At 40.6% G+C, this 12,701-nt stretch overlaps 1 protein-coding gene across 1 annotated transcript in view; it reads right to left on the bottom strand.

Moving 5' to 3' along the window:
* The window catches only part of CFAP54 (cilia and flagella associated protein 54), a 347,358-nt gene that overhangs the window by 255,581 nt on the left and 79,076 nt on the right, over nt 1-12,701 (bottom strand). Inside the window, exons 10-14 of the mRNA XM_043967706.1 lie at nt 7,125-7,323; nt 4,814-5,016; nt 4,553-4,721; nt 2,237-2,322; nt 160-294 (exon numbers count right to left, since the gene is read on the bottom strand). Coding sequence (XP_043823641.1) covers nt 160-294; nt 2,237-2,322; nt 4,553-4,721; nt 4,814-5,016; nt 7,125-7,323 — 792 coding nt within the window. The remainder of the gene's footprint in view (nt 1-159; nt 295-2,236; nt 2,323-4,552; nt 4,722-4,813; nt 5,017-7,124; nt 7,324-12,701) is intronic.

Raw genomic sequence — 12,701 nt, 5'->3', positions numbered from 1 at the left:
AACTCAGGTCCTCCTGAATCCAGGGCCAGTGCTTTTTCCACTGCACCACCTAGCTTCCCCCTCCCTTTAGTTTTGAGATGTGAATTTTAGCCTAAGTTATGCACAATAGACTTTTACCACATGAAGAAAAGCACAATAAAAACAAACAAACAAAAATACTTTGTTAGTCTTGACTTTCTGGACAAACTTGAAATACTCCATTTTTGCTGAATAGATCCGCTGGATTCCCATTTTGCATTTCTGCCACAGGAACATTATCAGGTCAACAACAATCTCATTATCAGGATGAACTTTCTGAAAAGGGGTGTTAGAGTAAAGGAACAAATAGATCAGTCTCAAACAGTTTTCACTAAACAAAACAAAACAAAGCAAAACAAAAGAATAAACCAAATCTGAGTGCTCAATAGAATTTCCCCTTTTTTATTTCCTTCTGAGAATCTAGAAGGATGAGAAAAAAAGAAATGGAGTAGTGGGAAATACAGGGAGGGCAGGGGTGGGAGATGAAACTTTTTTTAAAAAGTCAATTATTTCTAACTGGAAAATAATAAAATACTTTTATAATTTTAAAAAAGTCAATTATTTCAAGAGGAGGTAGAAAACCATCCTCTTTTTCCTCATCTTTGTTTCACTGGGGCCTTATAACAAAAATAGTTCCCATTTATAAGATACTTTGTATACATTATCTCATTTGATTCTCACAGCAATCCTGGGAAGTATGTTTTTGTTTCGTTTTGCAGGGCAATGGGGGTTAAGTGACTTGCCCAGGATCACACAGCTAGTACTTGTTAAGTGTCCAAGGCCAGATTTGAACTCAGGTCCTCCTGAATCTAGGGCCGATGTTTTAACCACTGTGCCACTTAGCTGACCCCAATCCTGGGAAGTATGTGCTACTACTTATGTGGCTTGTCCAACATCATGCGTCAAACCCAGACGTTTGTAAACTCCCAGATGTAGTGATGTGTTTCTTAGATGACCAGCAAAGTTCATCACATATCATTAGATATTTAATAAAAGTTACTGGACTCAGTTGCAGGTCAGTTCCTTAACTTAAATCACATATTCTTTTAATCCAAAAGAGGAAAGCAAATACTTGGTTTACAAGATATTATGAGTCTGCTTGTAAAGTGAACATGGAAGAATAACATCGAGTAGGAGAGAAATTATTTCAAAACCTTCTCATTCTCTACATTATAATAATTACCATAATTCTTTATGAAAGGAAAGAAGGAAACACCTGATTTCAAAAAGCTATCACAGGTCAAATCCTTTTGTAACAAATACTCTAATGATAGAAAAATCTCATTAAAATGGAAATTTTTTTCAACCCCCCGATTACAGTCTACTGATTTAATGAATACTAGATACACTAAAATTTTTATATTATGAAACAATTCAAATATTCCTATTAAAGTCATTTAAATAGGATAGGAACTTAAGACAATACTTGGAAAAATTTATACTCAAACATGGAACTATTTCTAAATAATCTCAATCTATGAAACAAAAAAGAAGTAAATCCCCCAAACTAAAAAAGAAAAAGGACACTCAGCTTGGCAGCCATGGATTTTAGAAGCAAACTCAGTTAAACATCCACTCATAAAAAGATTGGCATGGTTTCTCTGACATTTAGAAAAAGAGCTGGAGTGGGCATTTTATAGAGAGAACTTGGACGTAGGGCTGCCCTTGATAATGAAATGCATTAAAAATTATGATCAGTCAGGATTTCTATATTTATTATTTTCAATTTTTTTTCTGATGATGGAGTGTAACGATTGGAATGATGCCACCTGCTGGAGACTTACTGTAGGAAAGCTCCACCATGAGGAGAAGGCCTCTGAGGGCAAGGCCATGCGGTTTTTCTCTGGCATCAGGAAGTGAAGTTTGCTTGTGGGAGGAAGGGCGGGGGTGAGGCTCGCTCTCTCACTCTCTTTCCTCAGGACTTGGGTGGATAAGGGACCTAGAAATGCGCTCTCCTTTTAATAGATAGATGAATCTAGGCCTTTCTCTTTCTCTTCACCAAATTCTTATTCTCCTTAATAATGCTTAAAAGTCTAACTCTTGCTAAAGCTTATAATTTATTGGCGACCACTCATTGGATATTTTAGACAGACTAGCTAGAATTTTAGCCCCTTAGAGGAGAGAATGGATATTTAGGATTTTAAAAGAAAGAAAGACTGTGTGACTGCTTCCATTTTTTAATCATAGCATGAAAAAATGTCAAAAACATTCATTTCACCTCATCAGCTGAACAAATGAAGGAAAATAACGTTGACCCCAAGTGGAAAATATCATCAGAATAACTTCCAGATAACATGTGAGATTCTTGATTCATGAAACAGAAAAAAAAAATTAAGATAAACTTAGTATCTAATTACAAGATGATGAAGAGAAAATGTTCAAGGAAAGCAAAACTGGGAACCTTTGCTTTAGCTCTAAAATGTAGCAAACAATATCTATGACAAACCCATCTCTAGAAAATAGTCTTTTTTCTGCCAATGGGCTATGCAAGTGGACTCTACAGTGGATTTAAGAAAATCCAAATTTACAAATAAAATGGGAAGGGGTGATGTTTGCATTTCAAAAGGACTTTTACAAAAACAAAAAACCTTTTACAGAGGTTGCCTTGAAATAGCAAGTTTCCCTGTGGCATTTAAATTGTAACTGAATTTTCAAAAATTAATTTTACATGCGACTTTTTAGGCAAATACCTGCCATATGGAATGGAGAATACGTAGGGACATTCTATAGGACTATGCAATGGGCAGTACTGTGCTGGTCTACCCTGAGTGGCAAGGCTGATGTGGGGTCCTAAATCTAGGACTGGAAGAGACCAAATGTCATCTGGTCCAACTCCCTCACTTTCCAGATAAGGAAACTGAAGCCAGAGCAAAGGCATTAAGTGACCTGCCAAACACTTAAGAAGCATCCAAACGGGGTTGGAAGAATGCTCTTTTGTCTGATTCCTGAGCCAGGGCTTCCTCAGCAGTGCCCACTCCTCACCCTCACCTTCCATGAGTGACCCCAGGTGGTCCCCAGATAAACTTCAGAGCAGCTCAGGTCAGCCAGGAGCCACAGAGGCTGCTAGGCCTTCCAGAGAAGGAAGACACGAATCAGAGATCTTTGCTTCCTCCCTCTGATACAAACAGCAAGGAGCTCTTGTTGCGTAGCTTTGATTCCTTCATAGTCATTAAGTGAGAAGGTTCGGGCCTGATGACCTTTAAGGTCCTTTCCAGCTCTAACATCCTATGATCCGGTCATCCTTCAATAACTGTTGGCATCTCTTGGCAGAAGGCCAATCAGTGAATCATCGCCAGGTAGCCACAAGCAGCAATCGTCATGGTCAAATAGTTCATCCATCAGAGCCCATGCTCCAGAATCTGGGATCAATCTGATTTTCTAGGGGATGGACCTGGATTCAGACACTGGACTGAGGACCAGAACCACTCATGTGATTTATTTCTGAATAAGATACACAGATAAAGTCCAAGAATCATCCTAGAAGCTCAGCGAGGGCACTAACAGCAGGGACTAAGAAGGCAGCAGGGAATGACCCTGCTCTGCCATGTCTCTGGGAGTCCAATTTCTGACAGAGTAAGTAAGGGATTGGTTCACCTGGATCCAATGTGACAAAGTAACTTAAAGGAATATTATCTTGTCATCCCAAACACTTGGTGGATAGAATCATAGAATCTTAGAGCTGGAAGAAGGAGGTGGGGGGGGGGAAGGAAAGGGGAGGATGGGGAAGAGGAGAAAGTGGAAACAGAGAAGGAGGAGGGGGAGGAGGAGGACAAAAAAGAGTGAAGAGAAGGGGAAGAAAAAGAGGAGGAAGAGGAGAAGGAAGAGGAGAAAACTAGCATTTGTATAGTGCTTTAAGGCTTGCATAACACTACAAAGGGACCACTGAGGGACATCTCACTGGCTCTCCCTCATGCCTGGAAAACTCTTCCTTTTCATCAAGTTCCAGCTAAAATCCCTCCTTCTGCATGAAGACCTTGCCAGTCCTTGCTAATCTTTGTGCCTTCCTTCTGAGACCACCCCCGACTCAGCCTGTCTATCGCTTGGCTTGTACACAGTCGTCTGCATATTGTCTCCCCGGTAGACTGTGAGCTCTTTGTGGGCAGGGGTAGGTTTTTGCCTCTTTTTGTATCCCTAGCATTTGGCACAGGGCCTGGTACAGAGGAGTCCCTTCCTCAGTGCTTACTGACTGACAGGAGAGCCCTTGGTTGTTTTCCAGAAGCAGACAGGGCAGTTCAGCTCACCCTCCTTGGTGCTCACCCCCAGCCCCATTACAAGGACACCTTTAATCTGCACATGCTTTGGGATGCACCTGCTGAGTCTGCCCCAGTGTATTGGAGCTTCTCTGAGAGCAAGGGCTATTTTGCCTTTGTATCTCCCCACCCTCCAACCCTGGGCCTGACACATAGTAGGTGCTTGATAATTGCTTGTTGATGGACAGAACCACCCATCCTACATATTGGTCACACACAGCAGGTGAGAAAAGTCTTCCTGGATCCAAGCAGAAGAACCCTAATGTGTTCTCACCAACACTCACCCTGAAACACGATTTTCTTCCCCCCACTTCGAACTCCGTCGGTGGCGCTGCTGCCTCCTTCCCCACTGTAGGCCAGGCCTTTATTTCTCTTCACGTTGATCAAGGGCTCCATCGCAGCCAGAAGTCTTAAATCCATCTCTGCTTTCCTAGAGGCAGGGTCCTTTCGACTCTAAGGAAGGTCATCGGCCCCACAAACTGGTTAGCAGCTCATTCCCGTTACCTCGCTAATACGAAACCAAGCAAGATCACTGGGTACATTACCTGGAGGAAGTTGATAAACTGACCAGCGGTACAGTTAAATAAATTCCACTCCTCAAAGGTGAAAGATAATTTTATCAACTTCACTGCGGCAGCTATAGAAACGCCATCTTTCCCTTCGACGGCGAGTTTCATTTGAGAAGCAAACGAACAGATTGTTTTGAAAAAGTCAAACTTCCCACAGACTGTGGGGCCGCCACTTGTATCTTGAAGCAGAAAAAGAAAGAAGTGAAATAACTCTAAGTGTCCTTTGAAACTGGGTTTTCAATATAGTCCAAAATATCCTTACAGTTCTTCTCTTCTGCCTCGTCTCTCATATCTGATCAGTTTCCAACTTTTGTCAACCATCTTCCTCTCCGTTCCCACTACCATATTGCAACAACATGTTTTCATTATCCCCCCCAGACTATTAGGACACACTGGGGACATCTGCATCCACTATCCCCCATGCCTGTCCAACCCACCTCTCCTTTGTGTCACTGAAAGAATCATCTTTTTATGCAAAACTCTGGTCACATCCCTCCCCTGCTCTGCAGTCTTCAGTGGCTCCCCATTTCTCTGCCTGATGTTCAAAGCCTCCCACCGTAACCTTCCCCTCTTATCTCACGTCACCCCCAATCCCAGCACACTATACTGCTACTGAACTGTGTTCCTTGTACCTAGATATTTCAAAGCTGTCTTCTCCATTAAGATGCCTGCTTTATGAGGGTAGGACTGGTATTTTTATCTTTCTTTGTGTCCTGAGCACTTGGCTCAGTGCCCAACACAGATTGAGCCCTTGATAAATCCCTGGGTACTAACAGCCACTCAAAAATGCCCAGCTAACTCCTCATTCTGTGACTTTCCTCACATTGTTCCATTGCGCCCAGAATGTCCTCTCCATTGCTTGTTGAATTCCTAACACTCCCTTAAAATGCCACCTTAATTATTGCCTCCTTCATGAGACATCAAGGTGGCCCAGTAGATGGAGTGTCAAGACTACAGTCACATAAGACCCGAGTTCAAATCCAGTCTTTGGCACTTATTAGCTCGTAACCCTGGCAAGTGATTTAAACTCTACCTGCCTCAGTTCCCTCATCTGTGAAATGGAGATAATAACAGCACCTACCTCTCAGGGTTCTTGTGAGGATCAAATCAGCTAATATCTTAGCACATAGATATTTACTAAATACTCGTCTCCCCCTTCCCTTCACAAAGTCTTCTCTGATCCCTTTGCTCAATAAGTTTTTCACCTTTCTAAATAAACCCCCCACACACATTTATATATATACATACATACAAACATATATATACATACATACATATGTATACATACACACACACACACACACATATATATATAAAAATCATTGGGTCTCATTCCCCCAGTATCCCAAATTCCAACTCCATGGGGCTCCGGCCTTTATCTGCTTCCATCTTCTATCTCCCCAGTGTCTATCACAACACTGTACTGTGGTTAATAAATGCTTGTTAAATGATTGAGGGACTAAATTTCCTAGAAGAAAGAAGACAGTAGTCTGAATGAGCACTAGACTGAAAGCCAAACATGTTCTTCCTGTGATTTTCCTTAACGCATATGTATTTAACAGGAGGCACAAATGCCTTTGGGGCAGCTAGATAGCACAATGGGTAGAGCTCTGGCCCTGGATTCAGGAGGACCTAAATTCCAATCCAACCTCAGACACTTATTAGCTATGTGACCCTGGACAAGTCACTTAATCCTGTTTGCCTCAGTTTCCTCAGCTGTAAAATGAGATGGAGAAGGAATTGGCAAACCACTCCAGTATCTTTGCCAAGAAAACTCCAAAAGGGGTCATGAAGAGTCAGACATGACTGAAAATGACTAAACATAAAAAATGAATGCCTTTCTTCTTTGGCAGAGTAACCATGTGATATTTTACATTGGGGAAAAAATATGTAAAGAGGATACAATAAGAATGTATGGTGGCCTTTTACAACAATTGCTTATGGGACAATAAAAAGCATTTGGGGGCAGCTAGATGGCGCAGTGGATAGAGCACCGGCCCTGGAGTCAGGAGTACCTGAGTTCAAATCCGGCCTCAGATGCTTAACACTTACTAGCTGTGTGACCCTGGGCAAGTCACTTAACCCCAATTGCCTCACTAAAAAAAAAAAAAAAAAACCATTTGGCTTAGAGTCAGTGCAAATACAAGACCATGGACATAGGAGAAGATGCTAATGACCCATCGTCAGTAGAGTGAGCCTTCAGGTACAACCCCTGGAGCCACACACTGAACCATTTCAGAAGCTCTAAACTTTCAAGGGCAAGATCTTTTTTTGAATCTGTCTTTACCTGAAAAGAGCTCACCCCCCGCCATGAACAGCTCGGCAAAGACCTCTCGAACCTCGAGATCCTCTGAAGTGGGAGGCCCCGTTTGCAGCACTCGCCTTCTTGGCTCAGAAAGGGCTTCCAAGACAGCCAAAAACTGGGACGAACTGCTGTCAAACATCTCAACCAACAGCTTCTCAGTGGGAGTGCGTGGCCATTGCAGCTGGGATCAAGGGAAAAATAAAGTCACGAGATCATAGACCCAGAGGGGTCCACCAAGACCATCCAGTCAAACCCCCCTAATTTTTAATTTTTTTTTTTAGTGAGGCAATTGGGGTTAAGTGACTTGCCCAGGGTCACACAGCTAGTAAGTGTTAAGTGTCTGAGGCCAGATTTGAACTCAGGTACTCCTGAATCCAGGGCCAGTGCTCCATCCACCGCGCCACCTAGCTGCCCCAACCCCTCCTCATTTTTACAGATAGGGTCCAGCCCCTCCACCTCATCTCCAGCTTCTTGCTGGTTTCCCTCTTGTCCCTATGATTCATTATGACCCCTGTTCACTGAATAGCAACTAGTATTTATCCAAACATCAGGCCATCTCCCATAAGAGCGATGGGGTAGGGAGGGGGGAAGTGATGGAGGTGGGAATTCTCAGTGATTCTCAGGAGAAAATAACAGAGAAGAACAAGCACATCTCGCCCCAGGTGTCTGTACCCGGCTACATAACATCCTGGGTAATCAACAGGAAATGTTAACCAAGGTCAGTCTGACCGCCAAGGAAGCGGCACCATTTAGAATAGACGTGTCATGGCTGGACAATGACTGTGAAAGGGAGGACACAGGCCACATCCAAAGGGGAGGAGAGGAATACCCAAGTCAAAAAAAGATGCACCTCTACAAAAATCCACAAATACATTGGCAGAAACATGGATAGGAGAATTTTAGTGACATTAGCAGGAGAAACAAAAATGATGCAATTAAGGGAATAGATGACCATTTTTTCCCCCATATCCCAGACAGACAGACAGTGCGCATGCTGCTTCCTAACTGATGATAAAACTAGCACAGTCTGGGGGTGGGGGTGGGGGCTTCAATTACACAGATATTGACTATAAATTCCTATCTTCTAAAACCAGGGCAAATGATAAATTCTTATCCTGCTTTGCTGGATGACTTCCTCTCTCAGGAGATTAATAATAATAGCTGAAATTCATATACTTCTCTAGGGCTTGCAGCTACTTTGAATATATTATCTGATTTAACCCTTACAAATAACCCTGAGAGGTAGATATTATTATTATCTCCATCCCCAGGTCCATTATACAGATGAAGAAACTGAGGCTGACAGGATTACAAAACTAGTAAGTGTCTGAGTCAGATCTTCCTGCCTCCAAGTCCACCACTCTACCATTACACTACCTACCTGTTTTATTGGAAACTTCAAAGGGAAATGATAGTCTTAATTACACCCAACCCAAGAACTTTTTGAGAATATGGAAGGGTCAGAAATCATGAGATAAAGTAACCCTCATCTTGAAGTTCATAACTACCAAGGTAGGGAACATTGGGCATAATCCCAGGGTACTCCAGGGCAGGGGTGGGGTGTCAAACAATCAAATTACTCTTGTTTCAAAATACTAGCATTATTTGACCTTCCATTTTCTAAATGCTCCTTTCTGTTTGCAAAGACTTGTTTTTTAATATTTATTTTATTTTTATTTTTCTCAATTACATGTAAAGATATTTTGAGTTACAAATTTTCTCCCACCTTTTCTCCCCTCCCCCTCCCAAGGCCAGTAAGCAATTTGATATAGGTTATACATTACTATCATGTTAAGCATATTTCCACACTAATCAGAACGTAAGGGGGAAAATGAAAGAATAAACAATAATAATTTTTAAAAAGCAACAACAAAAGTAAAAATAGTATGCTTCAGTCTGCATTCAGACTCCATAGTTCTTTTTCTGAATGTGGAGAGCATTTTCCACCATTTGTCTTTTGGCATTGCCTTGGGCTATGGTATTGCTGAAAAGAATTAAGTCTACTACAGTTGATCATCACAAAATGTTGCTGATACTGTGTACAATGTTCTCTTGTTTCTGCTCATTTCATTCAGCATCAATTCATTTAAGTCTTTCCAGCTTTCTGAAATCTTTCTGCTTATCATTCTTAGAGCACAGTAGTATTCCATTAAATTCATATACCACAACTTGTTCAGCCATTCCCCAATTGATGGGCATCTTCTCAATTTCTAATTCTTTGCTATGAATATTTTTGTACATGGGGGTCCTTTTTCCTTTTTCATGATCTCTTTGGGATACAGACCTAGTAGTGGTATTTCTGGGTATGCAGTTTTTGTTTGTTTCGGTTTTGGTTTGGTTTGTTTTTTTGCTGGGCAATGAGGGCTAAGTGACTTTCCCAGGGTCACACAGCTAGTAAGTGTCAAGTGTCTAAAGCATTTGAACTCAGGTCCTCCTGAATCCAAGGCCAGTGCTTTATCCACTGTGCCACCTACCTGCCCCCAGGTATGCACAGCTTTAAAACCTTTTAGACATGGTTCTAAATTGCTCTCCAGAATGGTTGGATCAGTTCACAGCTCCACCAATAGTGCATTAGTGTTCCAAATTTCCCACATCTCCAAAATTTATCATTTTCCTTTTTTGTCATATTAGCCAATTGTAAAGGTGTGAGGTGGTGCCTCAGAGTAGTTTTAATTTGCATTTCTCTAATCAGTAGTGATTGAGAACATTTTTTCATATGGCTATAAATAGCTTTAATTTCATCACCTGAAAACTGCTTTTTTATATCCTTTGACCATTTCTCAATTGGGGAATGACTTGAATTCTTGTATATTTGATTCAGTTCTCTATATATTTTAGATATGGCGCCTTTATAAGAAATACTGCCTGTAAAAATTGTTTCGCAGTTTTCTGCTTTCCTTCTAAACTTGTTTGCATTGATTTTGTTTGTGCAAACCCTTTTTAATTTAATGTAGTCAAAATTATCCACTCTGCATTTTATAATATTCTCCTCTTTGGTCATAAATTCTTCCCCCCTCCACAGTTCTGAAAATTAAACTATTCCTTCCTTTTCTAGTTTGCCTATGGTATCACCCTTTATGTCCAGATCTTGTACCCATTTTGACTTTACTTTGGTGTATGGTGTAAGATGTTGGTCTATGCCTAGTTTCTGCCATGCTATTTTCCAGTGTTCCCAGCAGTTTTTGTCAAATAGCGAGTTCTTATCCCAGAAGCTGGAGTCTTTGGGTTTATCAAACAGGAGATGACTATATTCATTTACTGCTATGTTTTGTGTGCCTAACCTATTCTACTGATCTTCCTCTCTATTTCTTAGCCAGTACCGAATAGTTCTGATGATTGCTACTTTATAATATAGTTTTAGATCTGGTACAACTAGGCCAGCCTCCTTTGCATTTTTTTCATTAATTCCCTTGATATTCTTGAACTTTTGTTCTTCCATATGAATTTTCTTATTTTTTTCTAGATCTATGAAATAATTTTTTGGTAGTTTGGTTGGTATGGCACTGAATAAATAATTTGGGTAGAATTGTCATTTTTATTTTATTAGCACAGATTACCCATGAGCAATTTCTATTTTTCCATTTGTTTAGATCTGATTTTATTTGTGTGAAAAGTATTTTGTAATTGTGTTCATATAGTTCCTAGGTTACAAAGACTTATTATTCTGACTAAATATTGAACTAAATCTGGAGTTCTTAATCCACGGTCCATGAACTTATTTGGGTATTTTTTCTTTTTTCTTTAACATTTCAATAACTATTTGCTTGTAATCTTATATATTTTATGCATTTAAAAATATCATTCTGAGAAGAGGTCCATAGGCTTCAAGAGACTGTCAAAGACATCCAGGACACACACACACACACACACACACACACACACACACGAGTGGTGAAGAACTCCATTAGATTTTGGAAAGAAGATTTCAAAAAGGTTCAGAATTCCTGGACTAAACCAAAGGTAAGCAGGACAAAGTTTTAAAAATGCCAGGAGAGTAGATTCAAGATCTTCAGAGAATAGGCAGGTTGTTACTCTGTGTCTTAAAAGAGGAAATCCTGGCAACACAATCTCATCTGATCCAAATGAAAAAGAAAGGAGGCAATACAGACAAACAGAGGAATGTAGCCGAATAGGAAGCTCTCCATTGAGCTCAGATTTTTTAAAGGATCTGTACAAAATATCAAATAAACATATAACCAAGGAGAACAGTGTAACAGGTTGACAAGAACAGAATTGGGAATTGTAAAGGCCAGAAAGAGTAGAATCTTGTGAATAAAATGCTAAAAACAAGAAAAAAAGGGGGGGGGGTTTAAGATATGCTCAAAGCAATGAGAACAAGAAAAGGTTAGGCCCACCACTTGAGGCAGGCAAAGAAATGTGAGTTACACTGAAGAGAATTTCAAGGCCAAAATTTCTCCTCTGTTTCCATCTACACTATCAATGGAAACTATCTCAAACAGGGAAAGATAGAATAAGCATGTTTAAGAGGGAATTGAAGCTCGAACCGGATGATGAGATAACCAGAAAGCATGTAGCTCCTTTAAATGAATTCTCTAAGCTAAGGCAAAGCGGTACAAAGAATCATCAAATCCCAAAGACAAAAGGGATTTCAAAGGTCGGCAGGCATATTTTAGAAACTTGCAGATGCTGTATCTCAGAACTGTCAGTAACCTCTAAGAATTCATAGAAAATGGAAGAGTATCCCAAAAACTAGAAATGGGAAGATGAGCTTCTTTTTTTTGTTTTGTTTTGTTTTAGTGAGGCAATTGGGGTTAAGTGACTTGCCCAGGGTCACACAGCTAGTAAGTGTTAAGTGTCTGAGGCCGGATTTGAACTCAGGTACTCCTGACTCCAGGGCCAGTGCTCTACCCACTGCGCCACCTAGCTGCTTCCCTGTTTGTTTGTTTTTTAAAGTGTTCAATTCCAGAAATTATAGACTATTGGACTTAACATCAGTCCTAAGCAAAGTTCTAGAATAAACTCTTCATCGGATAGTATATGCAATTAGAAAAGACAATATAGTAAGATCCAGGAGCCATCACAGGTTCACTGAATACCTATTACATCAAACTAACCGCATTGCATTTGGATAGGGTCACTAGGCTGGTTCTTCATCTGTGGATTTGTTTTCCTGTTTTTCTGTGTGGATAGGTTGACCAAATTCTTTTGAATTATTATGGATCTTATTTAGGAGGCTACAATGTTGCTGGGCTCAATGCATTCAGAATAGTGACATCCACGAACAAAGGAATTTGGAGGACCTCGCCATGCAAAGGGGTTTTTGCCCTTCAAAGTGTACTTTGTACTGGACTCTCCCTTGGTGACCTCAGAAGTTTCCATGAGTGTAATTAATATCCCCATGCAGATGACTCCTGGATCTATTTATCCAGCCTTCATCTCTTCCCCCAGCTCTAGTTTCACATCACCAACAGCCTCTTGGGGATTTTAAACTTTATGTTCTGAAGAGACGTCCAAAATAGAATTCATTTTCTTCCTCACCCTACCCCTCCCAATTCAATCCTCTTCCAGATTTCTCTGTTTCTTTCAAGGGGACCACCA

Source organism: Dromiciops gliroides, chromosome 5, assembly GCF_019393635.1.
Source record: "Dromiciops gliroides isolate mDroGli1 chromosome 5, mDroGli1.pri, whole genome shotgun sequence".
In the NCBI taxonomy this organism is placed as follows: Eukaryota; Metazoa; Chordata; class Mammalia; order Microbiotheria; family Microbiotheriidae; genus Dromiciops; species Dromiciops gliroides.
This window is presented reverse-complemented; position numbering and strand designations above follow the sequence as displayed.